The following is a 26109-nucleotide window of genomic DNA, read 5'->3' as shown; positions in this document are numbered from 1 at the left end:
ATCCAACCTGAGAAACTTACTAGCTGTGTGACTTTGGGCAAGTCATTTAACCTCAGTTTCTTCAGCTATGAAAAAGAAATATAACAAATATCACCAACCTTCCAGGGTTATTGTGAACATAAAATGAGTTAGTGTTTGGAAAGCAATTAGCCCAATGCCTAGCATGAGGTAGGTATTTTAGAAATGCTATATTATTATTTAACATATGTATATGTGTATGTATATTTACATATACCTGTGTATGTGTGTGTCTTCTTTTGTGTGGATTGGAAGGTCAGAGGGATGTATAGGATATAAAAACAAGTCCTCAACATAACTAAAATCAAAAAGAAAAGAAAAAAATAGTTTCTCCTTCATGCTACAATGAGACATCAGAGAGGAGCTTCAGTCTGGGCATTACTGAACATCAAGCTTCAATAATAACAAAAGCCAACCTCATTCTCCTCATTTTCTAGCTAAGAAAATGGAAGCTTATGAAGCTTCAGTCAGTCACTCAGTCAACAAGCATTTATTAAGAGTTTACCATGAGCCAGGTCCTGTGCCGAGTGCTGGGGATACAAAAAGAGCAAAATTTATTCAATTCGATGAACCTTTATTAAGTGCCTACCATGTGTCAGGCACCGTAAGAAGAGCTAGGGATACAAAAAGAGGCAAAAGACAGTCCCTATCCCAAGGAGCTCACAATATAACAGGTGTAAACTGCACGAAAAGGAGCTGAAAGGTGGGGGAAGGGAACGTTTGGGGGTGGCATGTGACAGAGCAGAGAAAGTTCCTTGGAGATTATGGTCAGGAGTGCAGCCTGGAGAGGGATGAAGACATCTTTGGCCTGGGCCATCACCTGAAATTGGAGGTTCTGGAGGGAACCAGTCAATCAGAAGGGCAGGCCTCAGGGGTGAAGAGCACTTCCAGTGGGAGCAGTCCAGTGAGCTTCCAGACTGAAGAGGTTTCTGGGGCGGGGAGGAGATGAGTCAGCATCACATACAGCTGCAGGAGGATGAAGGGGAAGTGCTTGCCTGCAGGCTGTGGGCTCACCAGTGGCAGAGCCAGGAAGTGCCCTGGGCCCCAATCTCCTGGGCATCTCCATTGCCCTCCATCATTTGGGATTGGGCAGTTCGGATTTCTGCTGATGAGTGCTGGTTAAAGTGGAAAACCAAACCACATGAATGACAACAGTAGTGACACAGTCATGAGTGCAGAAGAAAAGAAAGGCCTGTGCTCAGTCCCTCGTTTGTGGCAATGATGTACTTATCCAGGGTTCTCTCATGTCCTAAAGGGCAAGGGCGGCTCCCAGGAGTTTTGCAATCCCCAAACATTTTTAAGGACTCACAATGCACTGGAGATATAGAAATAAAAATGACCCAATTTATGCCCTCAAAGGGCTTACATTTTACTGAGGGAAGGGAGGAGAGACAGCAGATATACAGAGAAGTAAACATTTTATTCAAACATATGTACGTATAGATCTAGATATCAAATAACACATATATTGATTGGAGGGATGAAAGAGAAAATGGATTTACATTAATAATTTTTTAAATAAAAATTATTTTAAAAAGAGCTAGAAGACATGCAATGTCACATGAATTTTCACATGAGGTCACTGTATTATTAGTTTTGTTTATTTCTTACTGTCTTATGAGAGGCCTCTCATGGAGTGAGGCTAATATGTAAATATTTGTAATGTGAACCAAAACATATCAATAAACCTTAAAAAAAACAAAGTAATTTCAATAGGGAGAGGACAAAACAGCTTTGAGGATAAACATCTCTTGTAGAAAGGGGCAAATAAACTTTACTTTGAGGAACTCTATTAGTTCCAAGATTATAATTTACAATGGGAAAGCATTCTAGATCTGCTGCGCAAAGGCAAGGCAGTGGGAATTTTCATGAGGAAGTATGTATGATAAGCAGGTGTGCTTTAAACAGAAAAAAAAATTGGAAAACTGTTACACTACAGTTCCAACAGCATCATTTTTATCATGTTGTTCCCCTGCTTAAAAATCTGCTTTGCCTTGCTATTGCTCCTTCTCAGAGCTAAGCTCCTTTCTACCTGATTTCGTGTGTCTTTTTTCCAACTGGCTCCATCTCCATCCACATGTGTCCATCCTCCCCTCCCCTCCCCACACTTTACAACTCTGCCTCCTATGTATGTATTGATCTCTCCTATTAGGAGGTAAGCTCCTAGAGGGCAAGGACTGTCATGCCCACTTTGATTTGTGTGTCTGTGCTTAGGCCAGGGCCTGGAACAGCAGAAACACTTATAGCATGCTTAGTCATTCATTAGTTCTTTCTAGCATCCAAACATATTCACTGTTATTCTAATGCCAAAAATACACTTGCTTAAAAGACTATTTTATGAAGAACTCACACAAGGCAGGCACTCACATGCTGGTTGGCAGGGACACTCTCAAGGTTTCTCTGAAGAATTTTTGAATTGATTGAATAACATGAGAAACACCAGCAAAAGACTGTCTAGCATGGCATGGCCACATCAAAGAAGGTGCTATACTCTATGAACAAAGCAGAACTACAGCAGCGCAAAGGAAACACAAGATGCACAAATTTAGAATATCCACTCCAATGTTTACATGGGCTATTTGTGCCCGAACTGTGGTAGAGCATTCCGAGGTCATATTGGTCTGATCAGTCAGTCAGACACATTGAAACTTGACTCTGGCATAGAGAGGTCATTTTGGTCCTCTTCAAGAATGAAGGACAACAATCAACCAGCCAACCAACAGGCAAACTCATCTACTTCCTCTTCCTTGAACTTGTCCTAGCCTCTCCTCTCCCTCCACCTCCCCCACACCACGCCTATGATGTTCTTTCTCTTCATCTCTACCTCTTAGAGTCCCTACCTTCCTCCAAGTTTCAACTCCTCTTCTGCTTCATTGGAAAGTGTTTCTGAAAGCCACCCCCACATCAACTGTTAATGTTCCCACTCTTCTCAAAAACAAATGCTGAATTTATCTCTATGTCCATGTGGTGTCTCACCTAGAAGAATATAAGCCTCTTGGCGGCAGGTGCTAGTTTTCATTTTACTCTTTGTATCTTTAGGGACTGACTCTATCACAATAGTTTAGACAGTAGTGTAGAGCTTAATAAATACTCATAGAATTAAATTGAGTAGTTTAATAAAATCATCATCAGCAATAAGAATTCATGTTTACGTGGCATTTTGGCATTTCAAAGAGATTTAAAGAAATAATTTTCTTTGACTTTGAAAATGCCCTTGTCTCCATCTATATCTATACCTATATGAGAGTAAACTGTGAGCTCCTTAAAGGCAAGTGTCTTTCACATTTCTTTGTGTCTCCAGCACTTAACATAGAGCCTAACACATCATGGGTGCTTATTAGATATTTGCCTGTGTCAATACCCACTTCTGTGACCATGTCTACACCTATGTTTATACTTACCATTAAAACTAGATTTCTACCTGCAACTACAGGTGTAGTGTACATTTTTATCACTATTTCCAGCTTCATCTCCATCCTCCCTCTCTGTAGAATGTCACAAGTATAGCATAAGCACAGGAGTATGCTGATAAATGTTTAACAATAGGCTTTCCAAAAAAATGTATATCTGACAAACTTTTAAGTTTAATTTACTTTATTGGTATTTTCTCTACTTTCTTATGTCTAAACAATCAATAAAAATAACAAATGAAGCCACTACTTGTAATGTTTGTTAATTTCTTTTTTAATACTTTATTTTTTTTAATTTATTTGATATATTTAGTTTTCAGCACTGATTTTCACAAGAGTTTGAATTGCAAATTTTCTCCCCATTTCTACCCTCCTGCCCACTCCCAGATGGTGTATATTCTGGTTGCACTGTTCCCCAGTCAGCTCTCTCTTCTGTCACCCCACTCCCCTCCCATCCCCTTTTCACTTCCTTTCTTGTAGGGCAAGATAAATTTCTACACCCCATTGCCTGTGTATCTTATTTCCTAGTTGCATGCAAAAACCTTTTTTTGTTTGTTTTTGAACATCTGTTTTAAAAACTTTGAGTTCAAAATTCTCTCCATTCTTCCCTCCCCATCCACCCTTCCTAAGAAGGCAAGCAATTCAGCATAGGTCACATGTGTATCATTATGTAAAACCCTTCCACAATACTCATGTTGTGAAAGACTAACTATATATTGCTCCTTCCTAACCTATCCCCCTTTATTGAATTTTCTCCCTTGACCCTGTCCCTTTTTGAAAGGATTTGTTTTTGATTACCTCTTCCCCCTATTTACCCTCCCTTCTATCATCCCCTGTTTTTTATCTTCTTCCTCCTTCTTTCCTGTGGGGAGGATACCCAATTGAGTGTGTATGGTATTTCCTCCTCAGGTCAAATCCAATGAGAGCAAGATTCACTCATTCCCCCTCACCTGCCCCCTCTTCCCTTCCTACAGAACTGCTTTTTCTTGCCACTTTTATGAGAGATAATTTACCCCATTCTATCTTTCCCTTTCTCCCTCTCTCAGTATATTGCTCTCTCATCCCTTAATTTGATTTTATTTTTTTAGATATCATCCCTTCATATTAAACTCACCTTGTGCCCTCTGTGTATATATATATATATATATATAGACATACAATATACATAGATATATATATGCATACATATATATATATATACACACACACACATACCCATATATACACAGACACACATCTATATACATATACATATACATATATATATATATATATATATATATATATATATATATATATATGCATATTCCCTTCAGCTACCCTATTACTGAGGTCTCATGAATCATACACATCATCTTTCCAAGTAGGAATGTAAACAAAACAGTTCAACTTTAGTAAGTCCTTTGCAATTTCTTTTTCTTGTTCTTTTTCTTGATTATCTTTTCATGCTTCTCTTGATTCTTGTGTTTGAAAGTCAAATTTTCTGTTTAGCTCTGGTCTTTTCACTGAGAAAGCTTGAAAGCCCTCTATTTTGTTGAAAGTCTATATTTTGCCTTGGAGCATGATACTCAGCTTTGCTGGGTAGGTGATTCTTGGTTTTAATCCTAGCTCCATTGACCTCCGGAATATCATATTCCAAGCCCTTCGATCCCTTAAGGAAGAAGCTGCTAGATCCTGAGTTATTTTGATTGTGCTTCCACAGTACTCAAATTGTTTCTTTCTGGCTGCTTGCACTATTTTCTCCTTGATCTGGGAGCTCTGGAATTTGGCAACAATATTCCTAGGAGTTTTCTTTTTGGGATCTTTTTGAGGAGGCGATCTGTGGATTTTTTCAATTTCTATTTTACCCTCTGGCTCTAGAATATCAGGGCAGTTTTCATTGATAATTTCTTGAAAGATGATATCTAGGTTCCTTTTTTGATCATGGCTTTCAGGTAGTCCAATTATTTTTAAATTATCTCTCCTGTATCTATTTTCCAGGTCAATGGTTTTTCCAATGAGATATTTCACACCATCTTCTACTTTTTAATTCCTTTGGTTCTGTTTTATAATATCTTGATTTCTCATAAAGTCACTAGCTTCCACTTGCTCCAATCTAATTTTTAAGGTAGTATATTCTTCAGTGGTCTTTTGGACCTCCTTTTACGTTTGGCTAAGTCTGCCTTTCAAGGAATTCTTCTCCTTATTGGCTTTTTGGAGCTCTTTTGCCATTTGAGTTAGTCTATTTTTTAAGTTGTTGTTTTCTTCAGTATTTTTTTTCAGTATTTGTTTTGTTCTCCTTTAGCAAGTCATTGACTTGTTTTTCATGGTTTTCTTGCATCATTCTTATTTCTCTTCACAATTTTTCCTCTACTTCTCTAACTTGCTTTTCCAACTTCTTTTTGAGCTCTTCCATGGCCTGAGACCAGTTTTTCTTGGAGGCTTTTGGTGTAGGCTCTTGCACTTTGTTGACTTCTTCTGGCTGTATGTTTCGGTATTCTTTGTCACCAAAGAAAGATTCCAAAGTCTGAGACTGAATCTGAATCCGTTTTCACTACCTGGACATGTTCCCAGCCAACTTACTTGACCCTTGAGTTTTTTGTCAGGGTATGACTGCTTGAAGAGTAGAGAGTACTTTGTTTCAAGCTTGAGGGGATGCACTGTTGTTTTCATAGGTATTTCTGTACAGCCAACTCTGCCACACCAGCACTCCTCCTTCCCCAAGAACCACCAACCCGGACCTGATGAAAATCTTAAGCAGGCTCTGCATTCCTGCTCTGTTCCACCACTTAATTCCTCCCACCAGGTGGGCCTGGGGCCGGAAGCAACTGCAGCTGTAGTTCTGTAGCTGCACTACCTCCGCCACCCCGGGGGCAGTGGCCAAACCAGGAACTCCTTCCACTCTGTCCCCTCAGCTTTTCCCACTAACCTTCTCTGTTGTCTTTGGTGTTTGTGGGTTGAGAAGTCTGGTAACTGCCACAGCTCACTGATTCAGGGTGCTAGGGCTTGTTCTACCTGGCTCCTGGTCTGGTTGGTCTGCGCTGCCCATGCTGAGCTGTGCTTCCCTCCGCTCCCAGCTCCGTGTGCGATAGACCTCACCCAGCGTCCATCCAGGTTGTCCTGGGCTGGAGCCCTGCCTCCCTCTGCTATTTTGTGGGTTCTGCAGTTCTAAACTTTGTTCAGAGCCATTTTTTACAGGTTTTTGGAGAGACCTGGTAGGGAGCTCACACAAGTCCCTGCTTTCTGGCTGCCATATTCATGTTTGTTAATTTCTAAGATGTAAATGCCTACACTGCAAATTTAGTGATTTGGCTTTCCTGAGCTTCAGCACTCTTCTGAATGAGAAATGGTTTGTCCACTTTCTCAATGGTTATCTGCCTATTATCATCTCTTTTCTTCTGTTACACTTCTCAGCCTTATTTCAAGTCTGCTCATTCTTCTCTTACCTTTGTCCCTTTCTTTTGAATGACAGATACATCATTTGCCACTCAGAGAACTCTCTGCTCACTCATTAGCTTTGCCTTGCATGAGCTGTGTGGCTGGTAATAGCCAATGTGTATTGGTGTAGAAGGGCTGTGGAGAGATGCTTGCTCCTTGACATTCTAATGCTTGTGAATATTTGCAGGAGAAGTATGAAGATTGGGTGCAGTATGAAATCAATTTAAAAGGAAAAACCGTGGTACTTCATTTGGAAAAAAACAAGTAAGTAAATGCTTCTGATGTCTATGATCAATGTCTGCCACAGTTAGGATGGATCTTGTTGGAGATTTTAACCTAGCTTCTAAAGGTGGGAGGTATTAATGGGGTTGTTGGTTGCCAGGGACACATGCATGGGCAAGTCCCACTTATTTGTGGTTTCTAATAGAATAACTCAGATTAATTGTTATAACCACTCCATCAAACACGCATGCATTAAGCAGAAGCTATTTTACACACTAGGAATTCAAAACTCCCAGAAGCTAATCTTTTATCTACCATAAGCTTTTATCAGGTCAGCTAAGTGATTCAGTAGAAAGAACCTTGGGCCTCGAGTCAGGAAGACTCATCTTCATGAGTTCAAATCCAGTCTCAGAAACTCGCTAGCTGTGTGACCCTGGGAAAGTCATGAAACGCTGTTTGTCTGTTTCCACATCTGTAAAATGAGCTGGAGAAGGAAATAGCAAACCACTCCAGAATCTTGGCCAAGGAAACCCCAAATGGGGTCATGAAGAGTCAGACACAATTACACAATTTAAATGACTGAACAACAAAAGCTTCTATCTCAATAAGAACCCAAATCTCTATTTTATGAAAAAGAAAACTTTGGCTCCTGAGTTGTCTTAGCAATTCAGAAAAAAAATCATGAGTATGTGTTTGAGCTAGGAATCAAGTGCAGATGTTCTTACTTCGCAGTCAGTGTCCTTTCCCTTAGCCCATTCTCCCTCTTTATTTCTTGAGTACCATGGCCAGGAGCTTTTTTTTTTGCCAAGTCACTCTCAGGCCTGGGATTTCAGTCACTACCATAACACTGTACCCCGAGAGCCCCAACTGACGTCATTACCCTTAATAAACATGTCTAGGTTGGGTGGTTCAATGGATAGACTTGAAGTCAGGACTACATGAGTTTAGGTCCTGTCTTACACACTTCCTAGCTGTCTGACCCTGAGTCAGGTTTGACCATGTCTACCTCTCTTGTGTCCACCTCCATTTCTTCCTTTGTAGAATGGGGACATTAAAAACACCTATTTTGCATACTTATTTTGAGGATAAAAAAGTAACATTGTAAAGTACTTTGCAAATTTAAAGGACTGTATAAATATTAACTATTATCACTATTGGTAACCAATCAGTAGACAAAATAAGCTCATAGGAAAGGCATTTATGGAGACAGTATAGTATGAACCATAGCCGCAATCCCCTATCCCCCCAAAACCCCCACAACTAGAGCACACTCTCCCACAAGTACACGTTAGAGCACACTCTCCCACAAGTACATGTATCATCTGAGGTAAGAGGCGGCACAATTTATAGTCATCAGACACATATATAGGAAACACATGTGGCCAGGGCAACTCATACCTCCAGTACTATAGGATCCCAATGTCTTTTATCTACCGATTTCTTCACACCACTTCTCTCTAAGTGCAGAATCTTTGGGCAGCAAGTTTTTCTGATGGATTACCTGGTCCTGATCCTCTCTGAAGCACAACTCTCAACCCCAGTGCTAATTCTCCCTTGAAATCATGGTTAGTTCTCTTCTCTGCTGCCAGAGGTCACACTCCAAGGAAGTGCTTCCCATGTTTCTATGTCTCATCAAAAGTCAAAGCTAGCAGAGGAGGAAGAAAGAAACTTTTCCTTCCCACTAACCTATAGTAGTCCCAAGTAGTCACACAGAGCTGCTACCTCCCTGAAATGGGCCTTAGTTTCTACCAGGTCTAGCGGCCTTATTTTTTTTAAAGGCCACCAGAGACATGAACAATTCTTAGTCAATAGCTTTTCAGTTCTATCAGGAACACTTTGTTCTTTGTAAAATTTTAACAAATTGAGTCATTTTTATACTTTTTCTTAACACAGTAATCTATTATCTTTTACCTGGCCCCTTTGGTGATTTTATCAGCTAAGCTGGGTTCCAAAATCAATGTTTCCTATTATACTTCAAATAACAATAAGCCAGAGGTTTGCTGAATCACTGCCCTTGGAGACCGTGGCACTGGGCTGTTTTATGGATGAAAGCATAGTATAAAGAACTGATAAAAGCTATTTGGGGTGAAAAGACACCTTCTTCAGGAGACCTTTCATGGTGGATCATGACCTCCTTTCTTCACTGCTAGAGATTTCCAATTCATTGTTAACTTGTATCTGCTTTGTATGTGTGTTGTAAATGTCTTTATGTGTGCATGTTGTCTCTTGCATCAGAATGTAAGCTCCTTGTGGGCAGTGACTAGCATTTTATATGTGTATTCCCAGCACTCAGGGCAGTGCCTGATATGTTGTAAATACTTAATCAATACTTGTGCATTTGCTGATTGCCTCTGTAACTTTGATAAACAACTGCCATTTCAGAAGACCCACAGCAGCCCGATCTTATGTCTCATCCATCTTTTGTTCAAGTTCTGGCCCCCCAGGATGAGGGAAAATCATTACATCTTTCTGAACCTCAACTTCTTCATCAGTCAAATTAGAATAAAAAAATAGTCTTCCTTGATGCCTTAAGATCCTGCTATGAGAAATAGTAGATGGTCTGAAACACGTCTCGTAGCCATCGAGAATGATCACAACAGAGGCTTCACCTAGCGAAGTGCACTCTCCTTTGATTCTAAAATATTTTCATAAATATTATTCCTCTTTATCCACCCAACATCCTGGTGAGAGGAGAGAGGAAGACCTTGTAAGGACCCTTTTTGTCCCTCAGAGATAAATAGAGTGTAAGTGATTAACCCAAGGTCAGAGAAGCAGCCAGGAATGGGGTAAAATCCTCTATAGGACTTTCTACAAGGCCATGATTTGTGTTTGGAGTCACAAAGACATGGAGTCACGAAGACCTGAGTTCAAATCTGATCTCAGACACTTACTGGCCCTGGCACGCTGGCTATATCAATTAACATGCTTGCCTCAGTCTCCTCAACTACAAAATTTTCATAATAATCCTTTGAAGGGTTGTGGTGAGGATCGAATGAGATTTTTTTTAAAGTACTTGGCACAGCGCCTAGGACATGGTGGTGCTTCATAAATGTTTGTTTCCTGCCCATTTCCCCTTCCCTTATCTCTTTCATGGATGTTTCAAAGGTGTCAGAAGATGCGGGTTACGGCCCAGCTCCAGTGGATTTTGGGTTGGCACAGTGAATGTTGGCTTGGCACACAGCAAATGCCAAATGAGCACTATTAATTAGCCGACTGATTGTTGGCTTTTTCCTCTCAGTCTTCCAGTCAACCCCTCAAGATACTTGAGAAAGGACAGACATCTAGCAGATGCAGCAGCCGAGTGACCCAGTGGATAGAGCACTGGACTTAGATTTCAGGAAGACCCAAGTTCAGATGTGGTCTCAGAAACTTACTAGCTGTGTGACCTTGGGCTAGTCACTTAACCCCTGCCTGCCTCATTTTCCTCATCTCTAAAATGGGACAAATAATAGTACCTACTTCTCAGAGTTGTTATGAGGATCAAGCACAGTGCTTGACACGTAGTGACACTATACAAATGTTAGCTGTTGTTATTAGATGAAGAAGCTGGGACTCGGAAAAGGAAATCAGAACCCAAAGCTTTTCAAGGTTGATAAAGCTTTTCCTTTTAACAAGCCTATGAGGTGGGCAATGCCAGTAATTTTTCTTACAATTTACAGATGGGGAATTTACATATTTATATATATATATATATATGTATATGTACACACATATATACAAATACACATATATTTATACATATGTGTATATATGTATGTGTATGTGTGTATACACACACACACACACACACACGCACGTGCGCGCATGTGTGCACCAAGGCTCAGAGAGATTGTGCATTGCAAAGAGCACTGGACTTGATGTCAGAGGTACTGAGTGTAATTCATGTGTCATAAAGGCTCATGATAATAGTTATTTATATGATAATAATAATAATAATAATAATATTTATATAATACTTTAAGGTGTGTGCAGCACTTTACAAGTATCTCACTTGATACTCATAACAACCTTGGGAGGCAGGTGCTATAATGGTCCCCATTTTACAGATGACAAGATTGAGTCAGACAGACAGACCATGACTTGCCAGATTCATATAGCCAGTAGATGAGGGCAGATTTGAACTTGGGTCTTCCTGACTCTAGGTCCAGCATTACATGCTTTATACTGCCTGGCTATCTCTGCAAATTACCACCCTGGTGACCTTGTGTAAGTAAGTGGCTCAACTTCTTTGGGAATAGATTTCACTTTCCAGTTCTCTTGTCATTGGTTTTACTTCCACCGATGTTCTGGGCACATACAGTCTCAGCACTGTAAGGCTTCCCAGGGACCATTGGGTCCAACCAATACCTGAAGAGGTTGTTGACAACATTGCTCACAAGCAGTCCCTATGCCACAACCACTAGGAAGAGGAAGCTCACGTACTACCAGGGCAACCTACACTGCCTAGTTAGGAAAAAAGTACCTTATATTGAATCTAAATTGATTTGCCTCTTGGAGAAATTTAGGATCAGAAGAACATAGATTTACATTGATAAGGGACCCTAGGGGTCACCTGGTCTGACCATCTCATTATGCAAAGTGCTTCTTATACACTGACATCTATGCCTTGAGGGCATAGAATCTTTTATTTTTCTTATTTTGTTTCAATTCTTAAGTGCCCATCACTGTCTGGTGCTTCCTGGTATGTGCTTCCTCAGTACATGTAAATTGACTGGCAGATGGATGGATTGACCCTTCCATGGTGCTAGCTCTATCCTCTGGGGCCAAGCAAAACATTCCAATCCCTCTTTACACATCACAGGACAACATCTACAACTAGTCTCTTTGTGTCTATTCCCAAGGAGGAATGGAAGGAATATCTAGCTTGAAATTGAGTGAAGTGGATTAATATTTCAGCTCTTACACTTCGTACCTCTGTGGCCCTGACTTAACTAGCTCCAGTTTACTCTCTAAGACTATACGTCACAGAAGAGGTATCTATCTGCATTTATGGAGGGAGTTCTCTCACTGGGAGTTCCCTAAATCAGTGAAATCACAAGCCTAGGCAAAACAGTAACATCTACAAACTGCTTCTTTCACAAGTTTGTTTTATTTTCCTCCTGAAAGAAATGATTAAAAAAATGTAAATAGCTTAATATTGTTCATTCTTATTCTTATTAATATTGTTACCATCTTCTCTTTCTGATTAGCCTCAGTAACCTTTGTCCTTGTTCTTTCTTTAGGGAGCTCCTGTCCCCAGATTATGTGGAAGTTCGATATTTGTCCACAGGCGAATCAGTCACTTCGAGCCCTCAGATCATGGTAGTGTATCACAGCCTCTTGCTGGATGGGGATTCACTCAAGTCAAACAGTTTCAGAGCTGAGCAAAGAGATTCTCACTGGATAAGATGACGTATCAATGATGGTGGTGGCGATGATTCATTCATTTATTTTTGTTTTGTTTAGTTTTTAGGGGGCAATTGGGGTTAAGTGACTTGTCCAAGGTCACACAACAAGCAAGTGTCTGAGGTTGGATTTGAATTCAGGCCCTCTTGACCCCAGGGCTCTATTCACTGTGCCACCTAGCTATCCAGATTCATTCATTTATTCAAAAACACATTTATTGAGGATCTGCTATGTGCCAAGTGAAAGATGTTATGGCATAGAGAACAAAGAGTGGTCCTAGGAACCTAGAAAACAAGGGTTTAATATGCCTTTGATGCATACTAACTGTGATCCCAGGCAAGTTGTTTAACCTCTCAGTGTCCCAGACAAGTCTGTAAACTATAAGTTGCCTACACAGGTCTTGTCCCTGCCCCTAAGTACCAGGCACTTTGTTGGGCTTGTGGATATACAATTGATCAACCAATCAGAGTTTTTTAGCCCTTATTCTGTGTCAGTCCCAATCCTAAGCACTGGGGATACAAAGACAAAATGGCTGCCTCTGCTACCAAAGAGTATACTTTCTATTGGAGATTATGACATGGTCACAGATAAGTGACCCTGAGAGCTCTTTAGAATCATATGGTCCTATAGGAAGTATGGAAAAATGTCTCATGTGACCCACTATATCTAAGTCAGCTCGAGCCATGCTTCCCTTTGCTCCCCAGCCAGCTTCGCTTCAGCTACCATGCTGGGGTGGGTGCATATACCTTCTACCTGACTGCACCCTCTTCCATTTCTGAAACCCAATTGAATCAATGCTGCCATTTCTGCTAGAAGGGTTTGGTCAGTCTACTCCCTAAAGTTTTATTCACCATCCCTTTTCAAACTAAAACATCCCTTCTGGGCCCCTACTTCCCTCTATGTGTCATCTCCTCCATTAGAACATGAGCTGCTTGAGAACGGACAAGATTTCAGCCTTTGCACTTGTTGTGCAGTGCTTAGCACATAGTAAATGCTTAATACTTGTTTTCCTTTCCTCCCCTCCCCTCCCCTCCCTTCCTATCTCCTCTCCTCTGCTCTCCACTACTTTCTTTTCTTTTCTTTTCCTTCCTCCCTCCTTCCTTCTCACTTTCCTTCCTTCCTTTCCTCCTTCCTTCCTTCTTTCTTCTTCTTTCCCCCTTTCATCTTCCCTTCCTTCCTTCCTTCATTCCTTCCTTCCGTCCATCATCTGCAACTTACCAGCCCAGAGAGTTGCCTGAACACATTGACAGCTTCGGCGATTCACCCAAGAACACACTCGGTTGTTCCTGATGGATGGTGGCCCAAGCCAGTCCCTATCCAGGACAATAAAACATATGCCAAGTGAATACAAAATCTTTTTCATGGGAACAGGGAAGAGTCCTCCCAACTTGGGGAGGGGTATCCCAAAGAGTCCTTGTGGAGGTGCTACCTGCTAAGTCTGGGGCAAAGGGACAGAATTCTGAGAAGGGAGAGTCATCCCCCTGTCATAGGGGACAAAGGCACTGAAACAAATGTGATTTCACATACAGCAAACAAATAGGCTATTTATTTTTTGGTATGTGTTTATTTGTTTATATGCTTAAGTATTCATTTGCTCGAGCAATGTTATTAATTTTGAAGCAGACCTGTTGCTAGCATAAAGAACTCTCAGTCAGGAAAATCCCTCTACCAATGCAAGTCAGCACCTGCTTTACAACCTGTAAACTTGGAGAGCTTCCTGGCCCACTGAGAAGCTCCACAGTTTGCTGAGTGACACAGCCAATATAAATCAGAAGCAAGACTTGTACCCAGGTCTATATGACTCCCAGAACTACTCTCTACCCACTAAGTTGTGCTGCGGACATTATGGGCCTGACCATTGCCTTGTGAATCTACTTTTCTATGTCTATGGAGACGATTGTTTAAGACCCACCATTTGTAAGCCTCTCTGTTATTGCCCAGTGTGGTCAGTTTACTAATAATACCTCACATTTATATAGGGCTTACTGTATGCTCGGCACTGTGTTGAGTGCTTTTAATTACAGTCTCATTTGATCCCTGTAATGACCATATTGTACTATTATTATCCCCATTTTACAGTTGAGGAAATTGAGGCAAAGAGAAGTTAAATGACCTACCCAGGGTTTCATTGCTAGAAAATGTCTGAGGATGGATTTAAACTAAGATATTCCGCATTCCAGGTCTAGAACTCTATGCACTGCACCATCTAGCTGTCCGCAATTCATGGTACATAACATTGTAAGGTGTCTCTGTCTATTGCCACTAGGCTTTACCGCTCCAAGGAAACCATTCAGAGAGCCTGGCTTCCAGTAATGACATTGAACTTGCAGTTGAATGTAACTTGCAGTTCCTCTGGGCTATAGCTCTTACTGTTTGACACCTGCCAGGAGGCGTGGTTGGGTCCCTTTAGCGGATAGAGGTGATGTGTTCTTGGGGATAGAAGGCTAATCCTGGAATTAGGGAGCACTCGGTTCAAATCCCACTGCAAACACTCACAAGTTGTGTGACCCTGGGCAAATCACTTAACCTGCCTGTGCCCCATTCGACTCATTTCTAAAGTGACAGGGTTGAACATGATGACAGCTGAGATCTCTTGGGGTCTCTGAAGCCACGAGCTGAAGAGAGAAAGAGAAAGAGGATGATGGATGTGTGAACAGCCATCTGGCTGAAGTTAGGAAATATAGAGGGATGGAGATTTTCAGTGAAGATCATATGTGATCTGTGCATGGGGCAGGGGAGGTTGATTGGTTGGGATCTGTGATTTTATCTACATAATGAACTTCCCATTTAGAAAGTCCTCCCCGATAGACATCAGCACTTCCTCTGTAACTTCAGTCGTAGAGAATTGCCTGGAGCTGAGAGAAGGCATTTGACCAAGATCACCCAGCTAGTGTGTCTAATAAACAGGAATGGGAACCAGATATGCTTGAATTCAAGACTAGCCTTCTATCAATCAATCAGTCAGTCACCCAACCAGTATTGGTGAAGCATGATTGTGTGCCAAGCAGTGTGCTAGGAGCTGGAGATGCAGAGAATGAAGCAATATCGATTCCCATGGAGCTTTGTCTCTTCTCTGGAGATGAGCTAATTGAATGATTCACACAAGAAAAAAGAGCCTTCATTTCAGTGCAGAGGGGGAGTAACCCACAGTTAACAGTTGGGTATTTGATGCTTGTAGCTATTACCCAGCCCCAGCCCCAGTACTGGTAGTAGGCAACATAGGCAGCTGCCCAGGGCACAGGTGTGTCAGGGCTAAGGGGATGGCAGAGAGGAAGGCAGAGCCTGGGTTATTCGCAAATGTATCTTTGGCCATTCAAATGTTTTCCCCTCATTTTATTCTTGTTTCTAAATCTACATTCAGTAGTTTCATATGGAACAATGTGTGGCCACCACTAGAATCACCTTTGCTTCCTTCTCCCCAGGAAAACTGCTATTACCAAGGACACATCCTGGATGAGGAGATGTCTACAGCCAGCATCAGCACCTGTCGGGGTCTAAGGTGAGCTCTTCACTGTGGCTAAGGGATAAATCTGAATAGGATGAATGATGTTTTCTGTGTCCCATTAACAAAACTATTTGGAGGCAGTGTGCTATCATGTAAGAGGATCAGCACATGAATTAGAAGAACCTGGGTTCAAGTCCTGCCTTTGGCATGTACTAGCTGTCCTGGGCAAGTCACCCAATCTCCCAGTGCTCTAAGCCACTGATAAACATGATATAATGTAGGAGCTACTAATCCACACTTGACATTAACCATATTGATGAAAGATCAGGAGATCTTAGTGGACTGTGAGCTAAACATGATTCATAAATGACATGTGTTAATTGCCCTCCTAAAATAAGTTAATGGAATTTAGGGATTCATTAAGAGAGATCTAGCTTCTATAAAAAGTGTGATTGGGGTGTCTGCCATTCTCTGTCCCCATCTGATTTCAACTGGAGTTGTGCGTTCATTTCTGGGTGCCTCAATTTAGGAATGGTAGAAAAACTATAGAGTGGCTAGAGGATAGGCTGGATAGTGAAGGCCCGTGAGTCCAGGATATATGAGGATCATTTGTAAGAACTGGGAATCTTTGATTAAAGACAAGGTTGAGTATGGCTGAGTAATTGTTGGGTAACTCGGTAGCTTCTCTGGTAGGTCATTTTACTTTTGGACAGAGCAGATAGATAGATAAGATAGAACATTTATCCTTATATCAAATAGAAATACCCCCTTCCTCCCCTTCCACCGATTACAGTCTAATTTCTCTTCCACATGACAAAAGCTCAGATATTTGAAGTGTCTAAAAAGGGTAGTAGGAAATGTAAAGACTGAGCAGTAAAAAACAAATAAAATAATGTTTGGAAAGTGATTTCCAAAACTTCAAGCTCTAGAAGGCTGGCTGTTATCTGTGAGCGCTGAGGAAAAGAAGTGTTTACCCCACTCACTATTGCATGTCATATCGGATGAAGCTCATTTCCTTTGTTTTCTAACAGCTTTATTACCAAGACATTTGAGAATTCTCTCATGCTCTGCCTGTGGACAAAATGGAGGGAGCTAGATGAGATTGGGGACTGGTCAGAATTGGATACAGTGACATTTCAAGTTCATAGGATCTTGAGTTAGCAAAGATCTTAGAAGATATCAAGTCCCTCTCACTCTACAGATGGGGAAACTGAGTCACAGGGCTCACATGGCAGAGCTAGAGATCCAGCCTGAGTCCTTTGGTTTTCAATTCAGTGAACTTTCCACCATGGCAGCATGTCCTCAGGTTCTATAATACATCAGCTGTCTAAGTCAGACTATGGGAGACTGTCTTAAGGGAAGTTGTGTAAAAAGCCAGGGCTGGGAATGAGGGGTAGTTACAGGCCTGTAAGCTCTCTGTGAGTCATCCACGTAGTGGGAATTTTTGAGGGATAGTGTTTGCTACGGCTGTGATCTGCGTTGCCCTAATATTGATGTGGAGTTCAAGTTATCGTATGTTTGAAAAAAGATGGCTGGTCATGTGGCAACCATGAGAAGTCAAAAAAAGTCTCACATGTTAGGTGGACCCCTTTTGGTGAATTATGGGAAAATGTCGACAAAAGTCACACAGGGTGTACAGAAACAGGGGCTTGGGACCTGAATCACCAAAGAGTATCACCATCCGTGAGATTCCAGATAGACCATGTCACTCTCCTATTCAATAAACTCCAACAGTGTCTAGAAACATATAAACTTCTTTGTTTAACTTTAAAAGCCCTTCACAACTTGGCCCCAATCTAGTTTTCCAGCCACATTGACTTGACTCATCATCCTGTGTTCTGTGGTTCAGCCAAACTGACCTTGATGATTTTTTCACCCCTAAAATTCTATTTTCCATCTTGGTGAGTTGCGCTGGCCATCCCCTTGCCTGGAATGCTCTCCCTCTTTGCTTGCACCTCAAAGACTCCTTCTGTCTCTTCCAGACACAATTCTAACACCATCTTCTCCATGAAGCCTTTCTTAACATCGTCAGTTCCTCATGCTTTCCTTGTACAATTGCTTTGTATTTATTCTCTTTATATTTAATTACATGTGTAGTTGTGTATGTATAAGTATGAACTTGTGAACTCCTTCATTAGAAAGTAAGTACTAGGCCTGAAGTCATGAGGACCTGAGTTGAAACCTGGCCTCAGTCACTAGACGCATGACCTTGGGCAAGTCACTCAACCCTGTTTGCTTCAGTTTCCTCGTCTGTAGAATGATCTAGAGAAGGAAATGGAAAACCACTCCAATATCTTTACCAAGAAAAGCCCCAGTAGAGTCACAAAGAGTTGGATATGACTGAACCTACTCAACGATGACGACCCTCCAAGCAGATGTTGTGGCATTTGTGTCTTTGTTTTCTCATTGCCTGGTGTGGTACCTGGTGTATAGTAGGCAATGAATAGACAACTGTGTGGTGTAATATATGGAGTGTTGGACTTAGAGTCAGATCTGAGTAGAAATCTGCCCTCAGACACTTAGCATCTATGCGACCCGAGGTAGGCCATTCAACTTTTGTCTACCTCAGTTTACTCATATGTAAAATGGGAACAATAATAGCATCTATCTCCCAGGGATGTTGTGAGAACCAAATAATAGAATGTAAGATCCATTACAACCTTAAAGAGCTATATAAATGTTAGTTAGTATTGTGACCACTTATTAATTTTATTTGGAGTACAAGAAATGAGATGACAATCCTACTCTTTGCTACCCTGATCAGAATATTTTCTGGGTAATTTTATTCAATTCTGGGTGCCATGTTCTGAAATGGATATTGAGGAGCTGGGACACCTTAAAGGAGAGTGGCATGGTTGGTGAGATTAAACACACACACACACACACACACACACACACACGCACGCACACGCGCACGCACACACCCCAACATTTCTTCAAAAAGGAATATTTATGTGAGATTTCTATTAGTTCCAACTGGACCATATGGGAAGGGATGTATTTGGGTGAGATATTATATATCATATTATAACTAAAATCATTGCAAGTGTTAAAACTACAAGGAGCCCAAGTCTTTTAAGGACCATCAGTGAACATTCCCCATGTCTACATTTTATCCTTTGTTCTAGGATGGGATGAGACTGAGGCATGTGGGTAAAGGATTTTATAAATCTCCAAATTCTATGGGCAAATCGGGAATCAAGCATTTATTCTGTGTCAGGCACTGTGCTAAGCACTTTACGACAACACTCGTATCCATTGTACCACCTAACTGACTATGAGCCTGGCTGTTACTATTATTACTATTTCCACCCCATCTCCCACCCCCACCCAGAACACCTATTATTACTATTCCTTACTAGATATCATGGGGTAGTGTATATGGCATTGCATCTGGAGCTGGGAAACCCCAGATTCCAATCCTGCTTCAGGCATTTACTGTGTAACCCTAGACATATCACTTAAACTTCCTATGCCTCATTTTCCTCATCTGTAAAATAGGGCAGGCTGGATTCAATGGCCTCTAAGGTGCCATCCAACTTTACGTTTATGATACCTTCTAGGGATCTTAGTTTTCTCCTCTGTAATAGGAGGACATTTTATTAGTTGTTCTCCTATGTCTCCTTTAGCCCTAAATCTATCATCATCATTATCATTGTCATCATCACGACCTCATGAGTTAAATGCATGGGGAAGAATTATCCATGATGGAGGATAAGAAGGAACAGATGAATTGAAATTTATAATTATGTATATTAAGTATAATATATAATTATAATTTATGCACCAGTGATAGGAGTACCTAAATTGATGAAATCATTCCACTCAATTCACCAAATATTTATTAGGTACTTGCTATGTGAAAGAGTAAGCAAAATGCTGAAATTACAAAGACGTATTTTAACATTCTCTAGCCTCAAGGATTTTCACATTCAATCAGCCAACCAACCAACCAACTAACCAACCCGTATCAGCAAGCATTTCTTAATTATCTACCATGTATGAAGCTCTGGGCCAGATTTTGGAGACTTCAATATAAGAAATGAAATCATCTCTACACTCAAAAAGCTTACATTTTATTGGAATAATAAGTAAATCTAGATTACTTGTGAAGTCATAGAGGCAGCTTAGTAGTACAGTGAATAGAACTTTGGGCTCAAAGTAAGGAAGACCTGAGTTCAAATACTTCCTTGATCACTGACTAGCTAGGTTGCTTTGGGCAAGCCCCTTTACCCTTCTCAGTCTCAGTTTCCTTATCTGTAAAATGAGATGGTTGGACTTTATGGCCTCTAGAATTTCTTCTAACTCGAAATCAGTTTTTGTGTGAAAATTTCAGTAAGAGGAGAATATTTAGAGATGGCAGATACCTCAGAGGTATTCTGGTTTAAATCCATTAGTCATTAGTCTGCGCTTTGACAAAAGCTGGATCTTCTTTAAGGCAGAGGCGAGGAACATGTGAATATTTGCTATGGGAGACCACTCCAACAAAAGCACACATAGGGGAGATGGAATGGTATATACAGGCAACGGCTAGAACACTGCTGCCTATTCACAAACAGTTCCTAGTAGCAAGCTGCATATATGGAGATGACATTGGGCCAGGATTTTACATTAGTTGTTTACAGCAAGAAGCTCAGTTACATTAGAGATTAAATGAAATTAGACCTGGTAAGATTCCAGATATGTTTCCTCCTTTGTTCTGTATTCTTCTTTAGGTTGACTCCATTTGTAGTATGTACACCACATTGTCTACTACATTTAACGAATGGCCTTGACAAGCTGAAATGTTCTAAAAGAAAGTGAGAAGGGTCGTAGGAGATAAAAATAATATGTCATAGGAAGTTTTCTCGAAGGAACTGCAGAGGATTAATTCAAGGATTTTGGAGGTGTGTGATGGTGGTATTAAAGTGGCAATATGGGCTATGATGCGTCTAATGCTGAGTCTGCTGTCAGCACTGGCTCTGTTGTATACTACCTGTGTGAGTTTGGCCTGAGTCTCAGTTTCCTTATTTGTAAAATGAGAGATGTATACTGGATGATACCAAAAGACTTTTCTACCTCTGAATCAATAATCCTATGATTCTGATTACTTAAAGGGCTATGGTGGAACAAAAGTTTACCTGGTTGTTGCTCTGGAAGTTATAAGAACACAGAAGAAAAAGAACATGCATTAAGCTGCTTCTTCTTAACCTGAGAGTACACACCTAGCAGCAATGAATAAAAGAAAGAGCCACATTTAGGCAAATCTGCAAAGTAGATCTAGGCCTCCTTTCCTCACATTGTCTTCTCCGCTCTCTGCAAGACGCCTTCTGATCTCATCATTCAACACCAAGTTGCCAGTGATCTCTTAATTGCTGTGCCCATTGACTTCTTCTCAGTCCTCATCCTTCTTGGTCTTCTTGGACCACACTGTTGATCAACCTTTTCTCTTTGACACTCTTTTCTCTCTAGGTTTTCCCTCCTGCTTCTCCTCCTACCTATTCCTCAGTGTCCTTTGCTTGATCTTCATTCAAGTTGCTCCTTCTAACCATGGGTGTCTCTCCTGGATCCTCTTCTCTTCTCCCTCTATACTACTTCATTTTGAGATGTCATCAGATTCAGTGGATTCAATTGCTTTTCTAACTATTATTATGCTCTGGATTCAATTAGCTTTATGCAGTTGATTCTCAGATCTACTTATCTAGCCCTAACATCTTTCCTTACCTCCAGGATCCTCACATTTCCAGTTGTCTATTGGACACCTTGAATTGGTCCACACAAAGGAGATAAGTACCATTTTACTACCAAGTTCACGGATTTTTAAATGGCTCTCTAATTGCCTGTAGGAAAGGCACAATGTTTTCAAAATGGTATTTAAAACTCTTCCTGATCAATCAACAAACATTTATTAAGTCAGGCATTATGCATTACTCCCAAGATCCAAACAAAGGCAAAACTAAGTCCTGTCCTCAAGGAACTTATATTCTAGTGAAATCCAAATGGGATCATTCTTCAGGCTTCCTTATTTCCTTATTGCCTTATTTTCATTCCTCCTTTTAGAAATTCTACTAGCCTGCCAAGCTAACTGACTTAATCTGAGAATTGAAGGTTACATGGTCTGCTGCCATGCTTTTGAATAGACTATACCCCAGGCATTCAATACACTCTCTTTTTCAGATAAATTAATATTTAGATCTGCCTCCCCCATCTTCAACTTATATATTTGAATTTCTGAAGCCAAGAGTAATGCTTTATAGCTATCTCTTTTTCTCTTGTTAAATTCAATCTAACGCTCTAAGCTGTAGAGATATTTGGGGGTCATGATTCTGTCATGCTCTCTTGCTCAGCTTTGTGTTTTCTGATAATTGGACCAATGGTCTGCATCAGTTCATAAATATAGATGGTAAATATCATACCACCAAACTCAGATGTATGGGGCACTCAAAAGAGGCATCCTTCCAAGCCGACATTGAAATATGAGTGACTCCTCTTTGGAGGTAGCCACTCAATCAGTTCCAGATCCTCCTACTGGACTACGTACTTCTTAAACTATGGGTCAAGACTCTGTCCAGTTTAAGAAGTGTTGAAGTGATTGCTAGTGGAAAAAAATTAAGAAACCCTGGACTTTAACCCACATCTAACTCTCCATATTTAAAAAAAAAGAATAGTATATGAGACTGTCAAATACTTTGATAACATCTGGGTTCAGTACTTCTATAGCATCCCTTAGAATTACCAATCTAGCATTAAGTCTAGCCATTAAATAGGGAAAATCCAATTATTCTGGTGTGAACTGCTTTGGGTGAAGCCATGTTGGTTCTGATCACCACTTCCTCTTCTAGATATTCACTAACCTTTTCCCTAATAATATATTTATAAGGGAACAAGTGGTTTTTTAAAGGTTGGATAGAGAGGGAGCAGGACTGTACTCATTTTTTAAAAATTCTGTTTTCTTTGAAAAGAACATTGAGTTTTAAACTTGAAAGGAAAGAACAGAAATGCTAATAATTTTCCACGAATCAGTCTGGTTCATAATTGGCACAACATCAGTTTTCATAGTTTGAGAATCTGGGCATTGACCCTTGTCTAATCCTGCAGCATTTCTGTTGTTCTGTTCCAGTTTTCAAAGGTTCCGGAGAGTGGCTCAGGAATCATGTCTTTCAGGTTCTTTTGGACCCAGAAGATGAAGGGAAGTGTTCCTTTGCAATCGCCCTATTTGTCTCACAAATAAAACCTTCTATTAACATTTTTGTTCCATTCTTTCCAGTCCAAAATTCCCTGTCCTTTGGCAGAGAAGACAGAGCTTCCAAAGAATATCCCTGCCATCTCTGCAGGATTTTGAGAAGTCATCTAGTCCATTCTTTAGGCATCTTCTCTACCCCCAATATAGTTGGAAGAAATCTATACATTTCTTGTTGTTATTCTTAGTTTTCTTTGCTAGCTTCAGTTAGTCTTAGCCCTAATGCTCAGAATTCTAGTTTTAAGGAGTCATGTCACACTTTTGTTTGCATCCTGCATCACCTGCCTGTGCATTATTGGTTAGTGAGTTCCTTATGCATCCTCATTGATTCCTTAGGCAAATCTTTACATTCCTGCTCATCAACTTATTTCTTATCATGTCTTCAGAAATTCTTGTTTAAGCACTTCACTTGGTCAGCAGAGGGAATACCTTTAGCAACAAAATTATAGACGCCATTGTGTTTAAATAAACGTTCTCTTGGCAATGGAGACATGAATAAGGTATGGACACTACCATTTTAGAATGATTAATATCACGGGTGACCCAAAGAGCAATGGGAAGATGTGTGGCTAAAGTAGGTAGGCAACAGCATGTTTCCATTAGCGATTAGAATGGGAAAAGTGGTTTAAATTAGACTTGGAAAGGGCAGGTAGGTGGAGTGGTGGATAGAGGACCAGTCCTGGTGTCAGGAGGATCTGTGTTCAAATCCAACCTCAGACATTTGGCACTTACTAGTTGTGTGACCGTGGGCAAGTCACTTAACCCTGTCTTGTAAAAAAAAAGTAATTACACTTGGAGAAGGAAGTACAGCCAGTCACATAGTGCAAGTAAAGGAAAGTAGATAAATATCCAAAGTGTTTCATGGATAACCTTCAAATATTAACAGGACTAGCAGAGGCTTCATTGGGTGAACTCTTTCTCAAGGATTTACAAAATGATATGGAAAAGAATTAGATAAATAGAAAAGATGGCAAGAGTTGTATACAAGAACTGATAGCTAGGAAGACTAGGACTGATGTTCAACTATGTATGAAGTATGGGGGGAAATTTGTAATAATCCACATACAGTAAGTAATTCTTATCTATGCTCAAGGTCTAGGCTGATCCCTTTCCGCGAAGAGAAAGTGAAGGGGCCTGAGGAATGTCCATGAACATAATTATGGTGATGGTATTTTCTTAACAAAAGAGAAGGAAAAAAGAGCTTCAATGTCAATGCAAAAAAAATGGCAGAGGGAGAATCATGTCCCAGGTCAGGAGTTTATAGGATAGAAGAGTGTAACCTGAAGGAGAAAAGAAAGGAGGATCACTGCAAACTTGGTGCTAAGAAATGATTGGGAGGCTCTCCTAAATACTGGGGTGTTAGATCAGCTAAGTCAGGGTTTCTCAATTTGTTTTGTGTCAGAAACTTCTTGGGCAGTCTGCTAAAATCTATGGACCCTGTCTCAAAGTTATAATAATGGATAGCATTTACATAGACCTTACTCTGTGCCAGGCATTGGGTGAAATACTTTAGAAATATTATTTCATTTGCTCCTCACAACAACCCTGGGAGGTAGATGTTAATATTATCTCCATTTTACAGATGAGGAAACTGAGGCAAATAGTAGTTACATGACTTACCCAGCAACACACAGCTAGGAAGTGTTTGAGACCAGATTTGAACTCAGGTTGCCCTGACTGCAAGCACCATTCTCTATCCAGTGTGCCACCTCTATTGTTGTTCAGTCATTTCACCATGTCTGACATTGTGTGACTCCATTTAGGGTCTTCTTGGCAAAGATACTGGAGTGGTTTGTCATTTCCTTCTCCAGCTCATTTTATGAATGAAGTAACTGAAGGAGACAGGCTTAAGTGACTTGCTCAGGGTCACACAGCTAGTCAGTTTCTGAGGCTGAATTTGAACTCTGGCCCCAGTACTCTATTCATGAGTTGCCTAGTATGCCACCTAGGATCCAATATATAATGAATAATGGTTGCAATACACGGAATGCAATGGATCACAAAAGGAAGCAATTCTATTGAAATAGGTTTATGAGTACACACACATACACACAAACATACCCCTTTACAGATCTCAGGTTAAGAACATCTATTCTGGGCAGAAGCAGGTACATATCCTTCAAAGATAAGGGGTGTGACTCCCCAGAGCCTGTCTGTCAGGAGAATGTTAATCCAAGAAGAGTCTGAGGAGCAAGAGATGAGCAGTAGTGGTTGAGGACTCTCCTACTCAGGGATTCTGAAGCATCTAGTTGACCAACAGAGGGATCTGCAGCTCTTTTCTCTGGGTGGTAAGTATGGGGAGAGAATGCATTCTGGATGTGGCAGAAATTTGCCAAAGCTTGTCAAAAGTAGAAAATGAAAATTGATTTCTGGTGAGTTATAGTGAATCTGACACTGCCTGTGGATCTGTCTGGGTGGTCTACCGTCTTAAAGTGAAGATTTGGTCACCACCCAGATGATTCCACAGGACTCACCTAAGTACCTGGATGAAGTCAGAGAGGTACCTCAAGTATTTTCCTCAATCTATCTAGTTTCCAGAGTCATTAGAAGGTCATTAACAAATTGGCATCAATCCAGGATATCTGGAGTCCATGACACGAGAGGTTTGTTTAAAGGAACTGGGAATATTTATCCTGAAGAAGAGACGTAGTGGAGTGGGGGATATGACTTAACATCTGTTTTGTTTTTTATATTTGAAGGGTCTACTATGGAGAAAAGGTTATTTTATTCTGTTTAGGCCCTGAGGCCAGAAACAAAATTAATGGGGAAATATAAAGTTGGAAACTTAGGTTTGATGTGAGGAAAAACTTCCTGATAATGAACAGTATTCAAAAGATGATTTGGCTTCCTTGGGAGGTCCTGAGTTGTACTTCATCCAAGGTTTTCAAGAAGGGATTGGCTGCCCACTTGTTGGCCATGCAACTGAGGAATTCCTTTTCATTTATGGATTGGATGGGCTGAGGTCCCTTCTTGCTCTGAGATTCTATTGACCA

The 26109-nt window shown here is 40.7% G+C and overlaps 1 protein-coding gene across 1 annotated transcript in view; it reads left to right on the top strand.

Moving 5' to 3' along the window:
- Nucleotides 1-26109, top strand: part of ADAM28 (ADAM metallopeptidase domain 28) — a 110458-nt gene that overhangs the window by 22187 nt on the left and 62162 nt on the right. The window contains exons 5-7 of the mRNA XM_036750132.1: nucleotides 7033-7109; nucleotides 12290-12368; nucleotides 15875-15951. Of these exons, the coding sequence (XP_036606027.1) occupies nucleotides 7033-7109; nucleotides 12290-12368; nucleotides 15875-15951 (233 nt within the window). The remainder of the gene's footprint in view (nucleotides 1-7032; nucleotides 7110-12289; nucleotides 12369-15874; nucleotides 15952-26109) is intronic.

This window comes from Trichosurus vulpecula, chromosome 3 (genome assembly GCF_011100635.1).
Source record: "Trichosurus vulpecula isolate mTriVul1 chromosome 3, mTriVul1.pri, whole genome shotgun sequence".
Lineage (NCBI taxonomy): Eukaryota > Metazoa > Chordata > Mammalia > Diprotodontia > Phalangeridae > Trichosurus > Trichosurus vulpecula.
The sequence above is the reverse complement of the archived record's forward strand: the minus strand, read 5'-3'. Positions and strand labels throughout refer to the sequence as shown.